Source organism: Callospermophilus lateralis, chromosome 14, assembly GCF_048772815.1.
Source record: "Callospermophilus lateralis isolate mCalLat2 chromosome 14, mCalLat2.hap1, whole genome shotgun sequence".
NCBI classification, from domain to species: domain Eukaryota; kingdom Metazoa; phylum Chordata; class Mammalia; order Rodentia; family Sciuridae; genus Callospermophilus; species Callospermophilus lateralis.
Genome location: NC_135318.1, coordinates 96,845,991 through 96,865,209, shown reverse-complemented (window position 1 = coordinate 96,865,209; position 19,219 = coordinate 96,845,991). Strand labels below are relative to the sequence as shown.

Sequence of the window (19,219 nt, the reverse complement as noted above, 5' to 3'; positions counted from 1 at the left end):
TACACAATGTAAACCCACCTGGCTTGGGCTCCTCTGTGTCTGGGTGGGGCTCTGAACTCCAGTAACAGGCTGGGTGTGCCCTGTTCTTTGCCTGAGGCAGGTCTTTCTATTCTCTTTTCTTCTTCCACCCAAACCCAAGCCTCGGAAGGCCTGTCCTGGTGGCTGCTTCTACCTCCCTCCACCCAGAGGCCACAGGAAGCTGGACCCTACCTCCACCAGGAGGCCTCCATCCCCAGTTCTGCCTCTCCTCCTTCTCCTTCAGGAGTAGGATGATCACAGCTACTCACGCCTCCTTAGGACAGCACCCCATGCCCCCATTCCTAAGGGGTTCAACAATGAGGCTCTCATGGTAGACAGGTTCTGGAGACTTTTACTATCTTCATCCAAACAGGTAAGACATTATCTCCTTATCTGCAGTTTCACTTTCCGAGGTTTCAAATGACTAAAATATTAAATGGAAAATTCCAGAAGTAAACAATTCATCAGTTTTAAATTGCATGCCATTTTGAGCAACATGATACAACCTGTCCTACTCCATTCTGTCCAAGAAGTGAATCATCTCTTGGTCCACTGTATCCATACTGTATATGCTACTGACCTGTTAGACATACAGCAGTCATCTCAATTATGAGATCTAATGGTATTGCAGTGCTTGTGTTCAAGTAATCCTTCTTGTACTTTCTATTATAATTGTTCTTTTTATTATAATACAGCAATTGTCCTATTTTTGTTGCTTATTATTGTTATCTCTGTGCCTAATTTATAAACCAAACTTCATCAGAGACATGCATGTCTAGGAAAAAACATAGTATATATAGGGTTTGAACTATCCATGTTTTAGGCACTCACTGGGGAGCTTAGAACATATCCCCTGAGGACAAGGGGGACTACTGCATTAACAGCCAGTACTCCTCTGCTGCACATCAGTGGAGAAACCCAACTCACTCAGATGAACCTAAGTGAAAGCTCATCACGTGTGTCCTAAAGATTCTAGACTGACTTAGAAAACTGGAGCAGGAACACAGCTAGTCCAGCCCATCTAAAGTAGGATGGGAAAAAAAATAAAAGGTAGAGACAAAAAGAAGAATGAGAAAACATAAGCTTAATTTAAAAGCTTTGTTCTAAAGCTCCTCATACCTTCACTTCCCAACCCAGTTCTCTCTCTCAGGCCTATCACTACCAAATTTTTGGGAAATCTGTAAATCTTAAGAATTACCATAAATTCACCTACTTAAAAAAGTTAACTTGTGCACTCTTAATCAGCCCACATAATAATTAAGCAAAGAGAGATGCACTATTTTAAGAAACATGTAATACAGGGTACTTCCCAATATTATCTACTGATCAAATAAAGGAGACCACCTAGGCCTAAAGATCCTGAGAATGACCAGACCACCATAAACTTATGTCAACCCTCTATACCTTCCATGCCCACTCATCAAGTTTCCTTTAAAAGAGCCCAAGAACTCTAAAGTGTCTCTCACTCCTGAGATAGCCCATGTTCTCCCTTGAACATGTATTCCTTGCTTCCTTAAACCTATATGCCTCTAACTTGTCCTTAAACTCATTTCTCTGATGCCTGTCGAGAACCCCACTCACTCTGAGTTGAGGTCCCCCTCTACAGGAAATTCCTTGGTCCTCCTCAGGTTGCACATGGACTCCAAAGCCAAGAGCACAGGCAGCCCTCCTCAGCTCCCCTCTGCTTATCCGTATCAGTCTCCTCACTCACAGATGAGCCAATCTACGTAGTGGGAAGTAAGGCAGCCCCCAACTCTAAACTCCCCAGTGTCGTGTAAGCCCCCAGAGAGGCTGACTGAGTGGCTCCTCTCCTAGCCTTCTCCAGGGAAGGTAATTGAAGGGCTCAGCTCAAGCCAGGTACCCACGGCTGGAGGGCTGGGGTCCTATTGTAGCACCAGACCTCCCACACTACTTAAGAGTTTGGGTGAAGGAGGGTTCCTACAGAGAGATTGGGAGAATATAGACAGAATTACCTCAGTCCATCTCAATTTTTACTAGTAGCCAATAGAGACTTACTTACAGCAAGTGTTTTTTAAGATTGCAAAGAGAAAAATGAAAGAAGTCCCAATGTTAAGTAGAAGTTTTTTATGCTCTTTAAAATACATTACATAAACACAGAATTAGGAAGAAACTCTTCTTGTTTAGAGCTCTTAAACTGCTAAAAGAGGCTTATAAATTAATGGCAAGCAAAACCCCAACACAAATGAACTCAGGTTTATATTACTTTAATGTGGCACACGGGGCTGCTGCACGGGAACCACTACAGGATCACAGCTTAACTGACTCCAGTTAAGTTAATCAATGTTATACCCCTACTTCACCCCTGCCCTGCATGAGGCCACCCAGAAGCTATCTGGTTAAAACAACTGTGGCTAGCCACTTCCTGAGAGCTGTCAAGCAGGAAGAGGAGCAGGATACAGCTCTACCTCCCTGGACTATGAACAGGGAGTCAAAGAATCCCAGGTGGTGGATACTTCAGCAAGTCACTTTTCTCCTTTTAAATCAAAGAAGTTACAGAACAAAATATGGCACAATTCTGTAAAAACACTGGTCCTCTCTCCTTGGCACCTGCCCCATCCAGGGGAGGGCTTCTACCGTGGGCTATTGGAGGTACCAAACTCAAGGTGGTGCCCACCCTCCTCAAGCCTGGGAAGAGCAGCTGTCATTTGCCCTCAGTCTGTTTACAGCATCACATTCCTCCAGGGCTTATCGATGTCTGCTGCTGGTATATGCCAAGGGTCAAATTTCTCCATGTTTCCAACCCATGGGAGACCAAGAGGTGCCAAGTCTGCAATGCCTTCTGGCTGCTTGCCTGCCTTCCTCTGGTCTCGGTGGGCAGATACACCCTGCCCAGAGACTCCTTGGGTAGTAATCCTCACTGGGGAGGAAGTTTATGTGTGAGCACCATGACACATTCTGCAGATGTCTTCCTTGACATTGGTTCTCTTACTGCAGGGCAGGGCAATGAGGATGGAGATTCTTGAGTTAACACCTGGCAGCCAGGTACACTGGGGTAAAGGAGCTCCCTCAAGGTCACAGCTTCGGAGAGAAGTCAGGACCTAAAAACAGGCCTTACTAGTCCAGTCCTCTTTCTCATATGCAAAACAGAGCACAGAGTACATTAATTCAAGTTACAACCAAAAGCTTATAAAAGATGCAATCATTTTCACTTCTGGAGGTTGTTTTTTTTTTTTAATTTCACAAACATTTAATATTTTTTCATAATGAATATTTTGCAAAAAAAGGGGGGAGATGGTTCTCTCCAAAATTTCAATATGGTTCTTTATCTCTTATACTAACATTAAAACACTATCTGCTATAAAATAATATGAGAATAGAGGAACTATGCTAATTTTTAAACAATTATTTCAACATAAAAGAATAAACATAATGAAGAGCATATGTTGCTTGGTGCTAATGACATAACATTTTTTAATCATATAGATGAAGCAAAACATACAACATGAACCAGATATTGAAATGGTTTAGAACTAGTCTAAAGACAAATATTTCAAAAAATATGTAGAAATTTAACCAGAGATTTGTTATAGGGAGTTAACACACTTTTTTGGTTTCTCAAAATGAAAATGCATTCTGATATTAATAATATATATTCTAAAAATTATACAGGAGAAGCAGTTTTCATGTTTTATTTTTAAAATCAAACTTTTGTCTTTACCACACACAGGATTTTGGGAAACTTAAACTCTCTGAGTGCCAGAATACTAATTTTTAGAATGGGTACAGTAACATCTTAAAGAATTATCATGTTGTTTAGATAATACCTGTAAGGTACTTTCCCTGGCATCTGACACATACTAAGTACTCAATAAAGAGTGGTGAGTATTTTTTCTATTACTAGTACTATTTTTCATTATTTATTACTAATAATCACCCTTCAAATCTAAAGATAAAACAGCTTTAGAAGAATTGAGTATGACTGTAGTCAAAGAATAAAATATTGGATTTCAGAGGTGGTACAGATGATATCCAGACTGTAATCATGGGAGTTTATGGCTACAGTGAAGTAAAGGTAGAGGTCATTGTCAGGAGTTGAGGTTGAGAAACTGTGAGGCGGTCAGAGTTGTTCACCCACATGATGGTTACTTCTTTCTCAGAATAAGGATAAGAGATGAGGTGGAGAGGAAGATTCAGTTGCGAAAGCCTCACTGGATGTAGGAGAATAACTTGGAAGATGATAACACGCCCCATTTGAAGCCTTCCCAGGAACTCCATCCCCACTTTTGTCCAGCTCAGGCTAGATTACATCTACCTGGTTCTAACCTACTTTTCCATGCAATAAAGAAATTCAGAAAGGGCACAAAGAAAACTGTACTACCATTTCCCAGCAGCACCTCAAAAACAAGTCTTGGGTGCTTGCTAATAACTGCAATCCACTGTAGATTAATGAGGAGGTTAACATGCTTTTTGACCCCACACTTTGTAATACGGAGAACAGATAAAAATATGGATTCAAATAAATACACAGATATTGACATCATTGAAGCAGCATAACATAATATTTATACACACAACATTCCTCTGCAAATAGCAAATGTAAAATAAAAGATCCTAGCAGATAATTTTGTTTATCTCATGTACCACACAGAGAAGCAGTACTCCTAGCTGTCTCACTAGATGGTAGCTCCCTTGGGTTACTTATTAAGACCCTATTTTAACTCAAATTTGAGCTAACCAACTCCCTCACTACAATCTGGCTTTTCCTTTTGGGGTATGTAAGCACACGAGTGTGAGCATGCACACGCATATGTGGTGCCAAGGATGGAACCCAGGACCTCACACATGCCTAGCATGCACTCTATGACTAAGCAATATCCCCAGCCCTGTGGCATCTCCTTCTTTAAATATAAAGTCTAAAATAGTATGGCTCACCTACAGCCCAATATTTGAAGTAAAGAGAGTTTTAGGCAGATTTTGGCTTTCAATGGAACTCTGCTGACAGTACAAAGATTCAAACCATAGCCATTCCTAAGAACCATTCTGAGACCAGAGACAGAGTCACTTAAAAGGATATGACTTGTTGTAATTTTAAATATAACCCATGCTACTTTTCTCTATGACACAACGTAATATTTTTTCCAAAAGTCTTTCAATATTCTATTAACTGGAAAAGGAATAAAAAGTCATTTTATAAACTAGAGACACTCAAGCACTGATCTATTCATAAAGTTCTTACACAGCTGAAGAAGTTTACATCAAATGGACAAAAATTAGTACAGAAAACCTACATAAAGACTTAGAAACATCCATCTCTTAGAAAGCAGGTCAAATGGACTCAAAGACCTCACTGAACACAAGAAAGTCAATGGGAAATAAAGTAATGCCTTCTCCTGGGAATAAACAGAAACCAGTCCATATAATCAAGAAGTTATTTTTCTTCTTGATCTAAATGCTTGCCTCCATCTGGGCTCAGAGAAAAGCTTTGGTCATTTGAACTGGTTGTCAATCAAGGTCCCCTTCATTTTAGCTTTCTTGGCTTCTAGTTCAGCCAGCTCTTGCAGTCGCCTCTTGCTCATGCCTTTGCGCTCCAGCTGTTTTTCAATCACTTTGGCATTCTGTGCATAGGAGTCAGCAACTTCCCTAGCTTCAATCTCCTCTTCCTCTTCATCAATGGTAGACACGGTGACAGAGCTGAACTTGCCCATGTCTTTGGTCCGTTTGGTCATCATCACCTTCTTTGGAGGCTCTTGTTTCTGAGTATATATATTTGTTTTCCCAAAACCCTGACCAAATTTCACTACTGCTCCAACCACGATGAAGGTCACAGGGGCATTCTTCGGCTGGGACTGGTAGAAGAGCGGTAGTCCACACTTGGCACACTTCTTCCTGTATTGTCGTTCAATGCCTTCAGGCCTTCGAAGATACACAGTCTCCTCATCTTCTGTATTACAAAATTTGTGAGCATGTTTAGCAGCATCAATCACACGGGATCGGTCGCGAGGTCTCATGGGCAACTTTTCTAACTGACAATCCAGCACCAGGACCATCTGGCCACACAAACAGTAGTAGACGTGGAGGGGCTTCTCACCATCGTCATATTCCTCGCGGTCCCGGGTATCGGAGCAGACAACCGACCGAGACACTACTTTAGGCATAGTCGAGGTTTTCGTTTTTTAAGCACGTTCACATCTATTATTTTTGTCTTATATTATTTTTTGGACTATAATTTTCTTCCTTCCATCCCTTTCAGGAACCCCTGGAAGGAAACAGTTCAGATTCAAAACACACTAAATGATATTTCCCTCTCGTTCCCCGCCCATCATCTTTACAAGTGTCCCCTGTGGTCGCTCAGGCTCTGACCTGATCTCCAGCCTTCACATAAGCAACACAGATACCAAGAGGAAATGGATCTTCCTGGAGAAGGCAAGAACATTTCAGGATGGGAGCAGCTTCTTTGTATCCTTCATGATTGATTTCCATTTCTTGGGCTGAAACTAAGCTCCTTGAAAACAAAGTCAATGTTTTTGTCAAAAATATTTCAACTAAAATTATTAAAAAACAAAACTTTTGAACAGGATTGAGATAAGCCTAGCCAACAACACCAACTTATAGTAAAGTGAAAAGGCAAAAAGAGGAGCCAACACTTAGGTAAGTATTGCACAGAAACAAGATATTTCTGTGGGAAAACAGGATGGGCAACGCACCCCCCACGCACCATGAATCAGCAAGCTGCAACTTAAGACAGGGCTTCTACAGTGACAAGCTGGCTCTATGAGCAGGGGCTTCTGTTATTTTTGTACAAGTTCTTGCAATTTCCTTCTCTTATGGTTCCCAACAGGTTCCATTCATTTACTGGAAAACATTCTGGTTTGACAAGTGATGATGTATCAAGGTGTTTTGAGAAATAGTCACCATGCTGTCCTCAATTCACACTGGTGACACATACTCTACAGTTCAAGAATGAAGCCTACGTCCCATTCTTCTTACAAAAACTTCAATGGTCAAGAAGTTTAACAAGGGAAGAACCACAGGGAGTAAACCAGCTCAACACAAGGGCAGTGCAGGCCACATAAAAATGGCAGGCCAGTGGGGGCCTTGCCCAAGGTCAGCCTGCTCATGAGATACAACCATTCCAAAGCCTTTACTAGTACTTAAGAGCAAAGTGCACTCTTGACATAAGAGATAAGCTCTCACTAGCTCCTAGAGGGGCTAGTCAGATGCTTGGACCCTAAATGTCCCAAGGGCCCATAACACTGGTCACCAGTGGGTGGCACTATAGGGAAGTGGTGGAACTCTTAGGAGATGGGGCACAGAAGGAAGTTAAGTGGTCAGGGGCACACTCTTGAAAGGGACATTAGAAGCCTGACTCCTTCCTGTCTCTCTTCCTTCCCAGCTGTCATGTGGTGACCAGGTTTTCTCTACTCCATGCTCCCACTACCAGGTGCTGCCTTACTACAGGCTCAAAAAACAGTAGGGTTGAGTAACATGAACTGAAACCTAGGAAACCATGAGCCAAGATAAATCTTTCCTTCTTTTAAGTTATTCATTTCAGGTCCTTTGTCACAGAGACAGAAAGCTGACTAACCCACTGACTTGGTACTACTCAAGACCTTTAAGAATGGGAAGCTCCACATTCTAATTTACACTTAAAGCAAAGCCAGGTTTCAGTTTTATTTACTGGAAAGCAAATTACTAATTCAAGACTTGAAATCCAGGCAACCTCCAAAACTCCCTGCTAATGGAGCTTCAGGAAAACAAAGGGAGGATACAGGTCCTAGGACTTATCTGAAGATGGTCTTAGGCCTATTTGCAAACACTGGTGTCTGCAATGCACAACAGTGTGCAGAATTCCAGCTCCAGCCAAACCCCTTGTTCCTGCTGATTCCTCTGCCATTCTCACCCTGGCATCTTCAGCAGGATAGCACGTGAGCCCATGAGGCACTGGCAGATTCACTCTATATACATTATTTCTTCCTAGATCACCACTGAAAGAGCAGAACAAATAATAATCTGAAAGTTCCTGTGTTTCAGGTGCCTTGAGTTGGGTAGGTCTGATTTATTTTTATCACCACTAAGAAAGCTTATTTTCTAATTCACAAATGTAGAAGTTGGCTTCAAGAGAAAATATATTTTCTAAGTAGCAACAAAATTCCTTAAAGGGTTCCAAATGCAAAGCAACAGCCACAGATCAATGAAATGCCGGGAAGACAAAGTTATTTTTGAATCAAGGCAGGAAGCCAGGAGACTAGGAACGACCTGCCCAAGGCCTCCCAGTGGGCACCACCAGCCAATTCTGTTTCTAGCTTCCTCACCAGCAAATCAACATCAAGGAGAGATGTCTTGGTCTTCTAAGTACCTCGGAAATACTGAGTCACACATTCTGCATGCTTAACTATATGTAGCTCTCTAGCAAAGTGGTATATTATCTACCTGCTTTAACTGTAAAAATGGAAACCGTTTTAATCATTTATTGATGGGTGGAACACTTTACTAAGGTAAAGTGTTCAAAGAACTTCAGTGCTCCATATTCTTATAAAAAAAGAAAAAGGAGACAGAAGAGGAGGGCGGGGGGGGGGGAGGAGAACAAACCTCTTCTCACTTGATCCAAACCGGAAGGATCCTGCCTAATCTACAAGGATTGCAATGAGCATCATTCCTTACCAGCAGAGCAAAGAGTGACCTGTGCTCAGGCCTGGTAAGGCGGTCAAGATGCACCTGCTGAAGAACAGACAGGCAACAAAAGGGAAACTCCCTCACAAAAAACTCACACAAAGGGAAACTCCCTCAGCCCAGCAGGTCTGCAGGGGTTCCAAAGATCAGTCTGGCACCAGCACAACGAAACCTAAAGTCAAGCCATGCTCACCAGCTCTGAAGGATGCATTGGTTCTGCAGATATAAAATAAAACTCAAACAATAAAAGAAACTAAAACCACCTGATAACTCAAAAACCCAAGAAATTTCTAGTCCATTAGCAAAAACCTTATACCAGGGCCATATTTTGTCTTGGAGCTGGACTTTCCAAATTACCTCTCCCATGCAGTACAGAAGTGAGATTGTTCCAGAAAGCTGCTAAAACTAGTTTCCCATTCTTTCACTGTGGCCTTATTCCAGAAAGATTCCTAAGCTGGTTATGTTTCTGAAGAGAATGTGAATGGGTTGGGATATCTGTGTAATCCTAAGAAAAGTGTCAAGAGGTACTTTAGCCATTACTTCTTTTTTCTCAAATATTTGCAGCTGAATTCTGAAATAAAGAGAATGCACTGAGAACAAAGGCCCCCACAAAGTTTCTCCCTGCCACATAGCACATGTAATGTTACTATCACCGAGACAGTGAAAGCTAATTAAAAGCTCTACTTAGGCTTTTTACATTTTATTGTAAATATTGGCAGTTGGGTAGTAAAGGGAACAAAGAAAATATGTCTTCAAAATTCAATTTTCAGATTGTTGTCATCTCTCATTAGAAGAAACCTGCAGAAAAACTAAAAGCTGGAAACCGGCATGGAGCAGGTACATCCTCCAAGCCCCTTAAGCCTCCCCTTACCAGCCCACTTCAGGCCCAGCCTCCTTAACACAGGCCAGGACACTGACAGTGAAGCCAGGCAGGGTGGGTCTGCAGATGAATGAGCTCTCTCATCTGGAGAACACAGGTGTCACCTAACACCCTGGACTATGATCTGGCCCTATAAGTGGAGCTCAGTGAGAACTAGGCTCTTGAAGAGAACTGCCTACTCACTGGGCAAAGTGACACATTCACAACATTCCAGAATGCTGGATGGGGAGGCAGTGAGCACGCTGCATGAAGATGACTGAGGTCGTAAATTAGCCTGAGCTACTCTACACACAGCCAAGGATCCTAACAGCCATGCAGTTGAAAACCAACAGTACACTCAGTATGGCAGCATAGGGCACATCTACCTACCATCAGTGAGAGGCAGAGAAATGCAATGGACACACATGACACAAAGTCAGAACACCTAGGCTCTTGGCCTGGTTCAGGTGTTCATTTAACCAGTCTCAGGCAAATCAGACTCTGGGCACCTCACTGCACCACCTGCCACCCCTCGTCCCCATGCCATCCCCCACCCACCCAAACTACTGTGCTACACTGGCAAAGTACCCAAAATGATATAAATTATGCTCATTCTATTTTGTCATTTGCTCCTTACAACAAAGCCTGGTCACCACAGAAAATCATTATTCCCAGTCTGAGGACATTCTGTGCACAACAAGGCTGAGACAAGAAGTTGTCATCTCCCAAAGTTGGCACAAATCCTACAGTACTTTCTGAACTGCAGGCACCCAAGGGGCCATTGCTTCTACCATGACTTACACTATGGCCCATGAGTTTTTCTTCAAATAATTTTTTAACAAATGTGCTACATGAACTATTTTGATAGCTAAATATTTTGTGTGTGTGTGTGTGTGTGTGTGTGTGTGTGTGTGTGTATATATACACACACATATACATACATACACACTTAACTATTCAAATCTAAAGCTTGCCGCTCTCCTACCAGGGGCAGTGACAAAGATTCTCTGTTGGCCAAACTTTGGATCCTGAACATTCTTCTAGGCCCATCTGTGCACTACCTAATAAGAATCCAGGTTTAGCCAAGAGCCCTGCTTAGGTAGTTTAGCAAGGACCTCCCACCCAGGTATCTGATCATCATCCATAGCTGACCAAGATCATCATCCCTTACCACCACCACTACTCTAGTACATGACTAGTAACTCTGGCCTATCTTTAGTAAAAAAACTGGTTAGACCAGTTTAGTCAGAATCCCCCTGACCCCTGATGTTCTCTCTAAGTAATTTTCCATCCACTGATCCCCACCCTACTTTTTGTTTCTACTTGCCCTCTGTAATTGAAACTGGGCCTAATCTCTCTCCCTAATATAAGACCCTGTTGTGTCTCTGAACACATTGAGGTAGTCCTTTAAAAAACTGTCCTTACCATGCTTTAACAAGCATCACTGAATGGTTTTTTAATAGCAGACCTGCCCTTTAGGAAACACTGGACCAAGAGAGGGCTTATGGAGCCAGTGTGCCATCTCCATCTTCATCCCCAACCCTCAACCAACTGTCTGATTGTTGGAAAGTTTGGCTCTGAGTCCACGGCCACTGCCATAAAGTGGGAAAGATAGTCCTACCTACAAGATTTGCTGGGAGAGAGATGTAGTTCAGTGGTAGAGCGCTTGCCTTACACCTGGGTTCCATCCCTAGTACCCAAAAAACAAACCAACAGAAGGTTTGCTGAAAATCTCAAATAAGAAAGTGCATGTGAGAGTTTGTAGACCACAACTCACAATGTTAAATTTAATGTTTCCAGGTCTTGCTAAGGGTCAAATGAGATAGGATTTGGGTGGAAGTTAGGATTTAAGCCTTAAATGACACATTATTTCTGAAGAATGATAGCCTGAGGTGTGAGCAATGAGAACACCTGCCCAGAAATTATATCTGATCCAGTTGGTGACATCTTCTGTGGTTTTCATTGGGCCCCACAGGTAGTCACTGGGCACCTCAGTGATATTATGCTGGGCTCTGGGCCCACGTTCCTATCAGACTTGGGTGGGTGGCCTGACACCTCCAACCTTACTATTTCTTTAAACAGCAATCTCCTCCTCCTTTCCTCATGAACACTACAGAGAAAGATTTTCTATGTGGAGTTAGAGGATGTGGGAATCTCTCTACTTTCTCCTCAATTTTGCTGTGAACCTAAAAGAGCTCTAAAAAACAACTTTATTAATTAAAGTTTGACACTAATTTGACACTAATTCCAAAGGGGTTTTTAGCTGCCCTGCCCTAGATAGTCAGAAGAAAGTCTCCAAACACATCAGCGATTCAGCCTTTTAAGGTATAAATTCTAGAGTCCGACATTCATCAGATCACTTGGAACAACATTAAGAAAAGCCTTAAAATTTCAAATAAAGTCAAATAAATATAGCACTCTGCAGATCTTAAACAAGGCTGCACGAGAAAATCAAATCTCATATCCAAGGAGTGGAAAACAGAGAAAGCGCAAAGCAGATCTGAAAACACCCATGACGAACCATCAACACTGCTATAGCAGGGAGAGAGGAAGGAGTCAAAACCCAAAGCAAACCTGGCATTTTGGGAATGGCTGCTGACATTCCATCCTGTTTCTACGTGCCACTGTGCACATCAGCCAGACCCCATAGCAGATGGACAGATGGCAAACAGACATGACGGAGCAGAGAGAAGACAACCTCCAAGGCAGCCATTTTTAATTTACTACATCTTCCTGGCTTCCACCTTTACAATTCTGAATGGGACCGCTTCCCCAGTTGCTCAAGGAGGCAGAAATTGGCTGTCACTCAGGTGGGAATGAGAAAGAACACTGAGTCTCCACTTTTGATGTGTGGTAGTCTACTCTGGCTGCCATAACAATGTGCCTCAGAAACAAGACACTTACTTTCTCATGGTTCTGGAGGCTGGTGAGTCCAAGGTCAAGGTGCCAGCCACTTCAATTCCTTATAAGAGCACACTCTCAAGTCAGCGGACAGTGCCTTTTTGCTGTGTCCTCCCGCCAGCTTTTCACTTCATGTCTTTTCCCTGGTGTCTCTTCTTATAATGACACCAGTCCTACTGGATTAGGACACCACCTTCATGACCTAATTTAACCTTAACTACCTCTTTATAGACCCTACCTTCAATGGTAGTCATACTGGGGGTCAGGCTGTCAACCTATGAATTTGGGGAGGGCACAAGTCAGTCACACCAAGACACCTTGCACATTCTACCTGATACTTTCCATCCAATGCATTGCTCCAGTCTATCACCTGAGCTGGTGCTGCAGCCAGTGGGAGGCCGAGGAGCAGGAGAGCCCAGCATCTGCTCACTGAGGGTGCAGGCCTGCACATCAGATGTGAGGGGTGCAATGGAGGCAGAGGTGGCGTCAAGCACTTCCCTGTCATTATCTCACTGAGTGTTGAGGGTGATGCTTGAAACCCGGTGTCGCAGAGGGAAAAGCGACCCTCAGTAGAACCAGGAACCAGCCCCGAACTCTCTCTGTCTCCCTCAGGGCACAGCTCTTGCCTTTCTCCTCACAAGCCACAGGGCAGGTGGATACTGTTCTTACAAGCACATTTAAAAGACACTTTGAAAAAACAGACCCAGAATAAGTCAGAGATGGCTGAGGGCTCCATCCAGAAACCTGATGAAATTTCTTTTCCAGTAGAATCTTTTAAAAGTGTAAAATGCATCTTAATAAAAACCCTTTGGGGTGACAAGAGAATAGACTTTTTGTTGCTATTTTCCTCTTCATTAATTGGATATTTTCTTTTAAATTTTTTTCATATTTTTAATGATGCGTTTATACACAATGGTGGGATTCACTGTTACATATTTGGAGATGCACACCACATAATATAGATATTTTCTAGTGTAACCTCTCTCATTCCTTCACTCACAGGATCCCAGGGAGATACAGAAATAGTACTCCTGCTCAGTTCTAGTGCCACTTCCCCATCTCATCTATTATTGGTATACACAATACATTATAATATACAATATATATAATATACAATATATATATATACATAATATTATTACACAACCCCAAAACACTGTCATAATTGCTATTCTGTACAATGTTATCTTTAAAGAAGAGAGGCTAGCAGTACAAGCTACAAAGCAAGTTTACCAGCCTTCTCCACCTTTCCTCCTGAGGATGTGGTCACCATGACTTCTGTCTCCATCCTCAATACAGGTTTGGTCCATCTGCCTCCGTTGTGCTACCAATGCCAGATGCACCTCATTTCTCAATGTTGTATCATCATACACATCATAATCATGTATGTTATTTTCTAAAACCACTTTTTAAAATTGGTTAAAAGAAGAAAGCAAAAAAATTATGCATTTATAATTTCATAGTTACCTTTACTGGCAGTCTTTGTTTTCTCATCTGAATTTAAAATGTCATCTGGGGTCATTTGCTTTCAGTCTAAAGAACCTCCTTTTACTATTTCCTGTAAGCTAACAACAAATTCTCTAGTTTTTTGTTTTGTTTTTGAAATCTTAAAATGTCTTTAATTCACCTTCATTTTTGAAAGATGTCTTTGCTGGGTAGACATACTAAGGTGGCAGATTTTTGTTGTTTTTTTTTTTTTTTTTTTTTTTCAGCACTTTGTGCTGTCCCACTGCCTTCCGGGTCCACTGTACCTAATGAGAGGTTAGCTGTTCATTTCTCCCACCTACAGAATGAGTCCTTAGTCTCTTATTGCTTTCAGGATTTTCTCCTTGTCTCAACATTTTTACTTTGCTGTGCCTGCAGGTGAATCTTTTGGAGTTTAACCTACTTGGAGTTCACTGAGTTTCCCAGATGTATAGATAAATGTTTTTTACCCACTATTTTTTTTTTTTTTTTTTTGGTAGTACCAGGACTGGAATCCAGAAATGCTCTATCACTACATCCCCAACCCTTTTAATTTTGAGACAGAGTCTGCCTAAATTGCTCAGGCTGGCGTTAGATTTTGAATCCTCCTGCCTGAGCCTCCAGAGTAGCTAGGATTATAGGCATGCACCACTGTGTCTGGCCTATTATTTATTCTAGTGTCTTTGCTTGTTGCTTTCATTCTCTCTCCCTTTTCCTCCTAATACTCTTATTACACTTGCAAGTGTGCTTCACTGAATACTACACATCTCTAAGACTGTTCATTTTCTTCTTTCTTTCCCCTGTTATTTGGATTGCATAATCTTTACTATTCTATCTCAAATTCACTGATTCTTTCTTTAGCAATTAACATCTACTATTGTGTCCCTCTAGTGAATTCTTTTTTAGGTTATTGTAACTTTTTGATTCCAGAATTTCCATTTTTTCAATCAATTCTTTTATTGATACTCTTTATTTGGTGAGATGATGTCCTCATCCTTTACTTCTTTAAGGATGATTCCCTTTAATTCTTTTTTTAAATATAACTTTATTTTATTTATTTATATGTGATGCTGAGGATTGAACCCAGGGCCTTGCACTTGTGAGGCGAGCGCTCTACTGCTGAGCCATAACCCCAGCCCCTCCTCCCTTTAGTTCTTTGAATATATTTTAGATTAATTTTTTGAATCCTTTAAGACTAACATCTCAGTCCTCTATTAGGCCCTTCTGTTACCTGTTAGTCTTCCTGTCTTACTTTCCTCTTTCTTTGCACATCTTCTAATTTCATGTTGAAAATGGCAATGCAGAAACTCTGGACACTGATCCCCTCTCCTCCAGGAGAGGAGATTTGCTTTTGTTTATTTTTTCAGAGACCTGGCTGGGCTAGTTTGGTGAAACCTATCCCCTGACCTCCATCATGTAGCATGCAACCTCTGAAGCTGCTCCTTGTAGGGCACATCCTTGAGCATACACAACAAATAATCTCTCTGGGTGACAATGGTTATATCTGGGTTCTTCTTGACAGTACTCTCCCTGATCACTCTGTTAGACTGTCTGCCTCTGACATGACATTACCACACCCAGCTCTTAGGCCCAACTAATTGCTGACTGATTGCTCTATGCTCTATCTTAGACAAGACTGGGAACATAAATCACTCTACAATCTAATTAAATACAGGTCTTTTGCAGGGATAGCTTTTGATGTCATTGTATGAAGTTTGTTCTGACTCCAGAATGTCTCTTCTTAGTTGCCTCTTTCCCTGCTTGTATCTTGCTTTGCCTATTGCTTTCATGGAGCTACCAGCATCTTAATTGCTTGCCACCAAAATAACTAACCAATCAATCCATCCTTCTATATATACTTACATACATACATACATACATGCATACATTTATTTGTTCTTTTAGACCACCCTTAGGCTTAAACTTCCCTGCACTCTCTTATAAACAGATACCCTTGAGGAGAGACCCTTGAGGAGAGCTCCAGAGTTTTCTATTTTTTACAGCCTACCTCTTTTACCTGGTCAAAATCTGAACTGCTTCTTTGGAGGTGGGAGCAGAGTAGCCTGCTTCTCTCACAGTAACATTTCCAATTCATAAGCCGGGTGTTGCATGGGGATGGCAGCCTTGGGTTTTCTTATGTGGCAAGGCTGGGGTGACAGATGGCATTTGGGGCCTCTGTCCTGTGAGGAGTGGCAAAACACCCTGGTGGAACTCAGCCTTTGTGGCCTGGAGTTCTGGAAGTGGGATGAGAAATGCTGACAGACTGCCACTCTGAGGTGATAACTTCGTCCTTGATAAAAGCATGGGGGGAAAGCCCTGCCTGCACAACCATACTCCATCATGCTGAGCTGGGCAACAGGCTGGGGTGGGAGGAAAGGAGTGGGTCGTGGCTCAGTTGCCACAAACTCCAGAGATTTAGTAGATGTCACAATCAGATATTTCTCCAATTACTATATGCCTTCAGGACACTTTCCAGAGACTTTAATTGGATGTTTTCTTAAAATAATTTTCCCCAATTACTACTGTTTCACTGAGGAGCAGATTCACAGAGCTCCTAACATGACAATCCCAGAAGCAGATTCCAATAAAATTTATTCCTAATTTCTTTATTCTTGATTGATAAAATATATGAAAAACTCCTTTCAGCCTAATATTCCATGTTAAGGAAGCTGGTATTAACCAGCACAATATGAACTATATATGCTGTGAAGAAACTTCCCCCCTGTAAGAATTAAACCAAGTCTTTAAAAAGACATTATTTTTGTTAAAAAAAAAAAAAAAAGTCACCTAGACATAAATTCTACTCAGCAAGTAATCTGTAAAATGTAAGGAAAATCTGCCATCGTGAGAGGTGTGGGATCACAGATCATCACGCAGCTGGGTAAACGAGTCCTACACACATCCTCATAATAAATCCCAACAGGGAGTCCCTCTAAACACAGTGGGCTCACCCGAAAAGGCCAACAAGGTTCCAATCAATAATCAAAGAAAATGTGGTGCTTATCTCTCCCAATTAGCAAGAGGCTCAGGTGTGCAGGTCTGGGCGAAAAGGAGTTACCAGCATGTTCTTGAAGGTCACCGAGTGTTGCCCAGCCTCCAAGGACAGCAGATGGTATTCTCAGAATCCAGTTGAGAAGGGAATTAGGAATGTGAAGACGCCAGTCAAACACCTCCACCTGATGGGCAGCTGGTAGGGTGGGTGGCTGGGTCCCTCAGGTTGAAGCTCTGGGATAAAGCCACTGACTCATACTATCAGGGGAGGGAACATAGATAGTGGCTCCAATGCCAACCCTGACCTGCAGGTGGAAGAACTGGACTAGATCCTGGACACCCTCCAGCTCCAGACCTCTCACCTATAAAATGAGAATCTCCAATAACTTATGAAGTCCAAAGTCAGTATTCAGCAATCTACTGCTACATTTTTTCAGGCAAGAAGACCCAGATGGGCTCTATGTTCCATATGGGTCTCTGTAGATATGAAACTGATGCCAGAAGGTCCAGGGGTTGTGCTCCTCATGCAGGCCCTGTGGCACCCATTACAGAGCTAGCGCCTGCCTGTTTCTCCCCTGGGACCTAACTGTGTCCACTTTCATGACCACAACAAACCAGTGAAACCTACAGGGCCCCTGAGACCTCTCCAGATTCCTGTCCTCACATGCCTAAGAGATCTCCTTGGCCAGCTGAAGGCAGAACAGATTCTGAGTAAAATGGGAATGAATGACAAAGGGCCAGATGTACAGTCCTCCAAGGGACAGCCTATCAAAGGGCCACTCCTTCAGACAACAGAGATGTCACAGTAGGGAAACCTCTAGCAGCTGCTTTGGCCAATGAGATACAATGATGACAATTTTTATAGAAAACCAGGAAAAATATTCTGAAATGGCTTATATTCCTCTCTGACTGTAAGGACTATTCTGAAAATGAAACTCCTAGTTAGAAATAGAGTACAGATCCAATCCTGCCTATGACAGCTGTGGAGAGGGTCACTTGCCCGAGGCTCCAGTGTTGGCTCATTTGCCACATGGGGAAGATGAACATGGCTCAGGAGTAACTGTATACAAAGGGGCCTTTTCTTGGGATGTAAGGGGTTGCTTGAGTCCATGTCAAATGCGCTTGGCTTGCTCTTGCTTTTCAGTGTTCACATCTACTTGTTAAGATAGTCTCACTCCATTTGCCATTAGCTTATAGCTTTTAATATTCTTGTCAATTGAAATGCACGGTCTCCTTCTTGGTGGGGGCCTGGAAACCAAATCTTCCAGACGAGTGTGTGCCTATGCTTTAGAGACAGCAGCCACCAGGTGAGGGTTGGGCCTGAGGGCACCAGGTTTGCTTTCTGCCCTGGGCCCGGCTTAGTCATTACTGTGCCACTAGCTCAGGGAGCAGTGCACTTTCAGGGGAGGCAGCTACTGAAAATAGAAATCTTCCTCTAAACCCAGAAAAACCTGCCATCTGACTAGTTACTACCCACAATGTGAAAACCCTCTGGAAAGTTCATCCCCATCCACTTTTGGAAAAACGATTTGTTTTTGATTAACTGGATCTTGGTTACAATTAGATACAGACAGAACTTACTGTTATATGGTCTGTATGACCCGGTTTGGGTTTGTTTAATTTTTTTTCCCTCCATCAATATAAAGAGAAATGACCTGAAATATAAAATAAAATGAAATATAAAATAGGATGAAATATAAAATAAAATGACCTTATTTTATTCCCCCCCACACACACACCATTATTTTTTTTATTATTAAGAAGGTTATTTTAAAAAGCTTATTTTCTTTGGAATGTATTTTGTTTTCAAAGCAAAAAGTTCATATATTGTAAACTCTTAATTCAGGATGCCAGGTTTAAGCCCCCAGTGTTACTGGCCTCCCTCAAGCACCACCTCTCCCGCTGCTGTGGCCACTGACTGCAGACTTATGCAAAACTCTGTTTCACATTCTGACCTGCCCACTCGGAGGCCCTGGGGGGTCACAGATGGGTGGAGAGCCCATGACAAGGAGCCATGGAATCCTAGTTTAAACAGAACAGGAGAGGGAGGAAGGCATCCCCAAAGGGACAAGATGAGGTCAGGACTGAAGCCAACTATGGACACTTCCAAGGCACCTCACATACTGACCAGTACAGTCCAGCTCCTCACCAGAACCCCAAGCTCCTCTCCACCTCCACAAAGGAGCAGGGCTTAGGGTGAAGACACCGTCCTCTCACACACGGTTTTACCTTCACACTGGACTCCCTGCTCCAGAGCCAGGTGCTGTTTCTGAAACCAGCTTCTCCTTTTAGAGATTCTGGTATGATAAACAGAAAGTCAGAAAAAGGAAACTAGCAGGAAAACCAGTCCCTTGT

General features: G+C 42.4%; 2 protein-coding genes across 10 annotated transcripts in view; both read right to left on the bottom strand.

The window, feature by feature from the left end:
* Positions 1–19,219, bottom strand: part of Inpp4a (inositol polyphosphate-4-phosphatase type I A) — a 135,807-nt gene that overhangs the window by 73,859 nt on the left and 42,729 nt on the right. The window lies entirely within an intron of this gene.
* The window catches only part of LOC143380315 (STING ER exit protein), a 56,562-nt gene continuing 42,724 nt past the window's right edge, over positions 5,382–19,219 (bottom strand). The window contains exons 1-2 of one of the 2 annotated variants that reach the window (XM_076833215.2): positions 6,340–6,450; positions 5,382–6,235 (exon numbers count right to left, since the gene is read on the bottom strand). In XM_076833215.2, coding sequence (XP_076689330.1) covers positions 5,466–6,134 — 669 coding nt within the window. In that variant the 5' untranslated portion in view covers positions 6,135–6,235; positions 6,340–6,450 and the 3' untranslated portion in view covers positions 5,382–5,465. Of the gene's footprint in view, positions 6,236–6,339; positions 6,451–19,219 lie in introns of those variants that run through there. The other variant, XM_076833216.2, reaches the window with a different exon arrangement.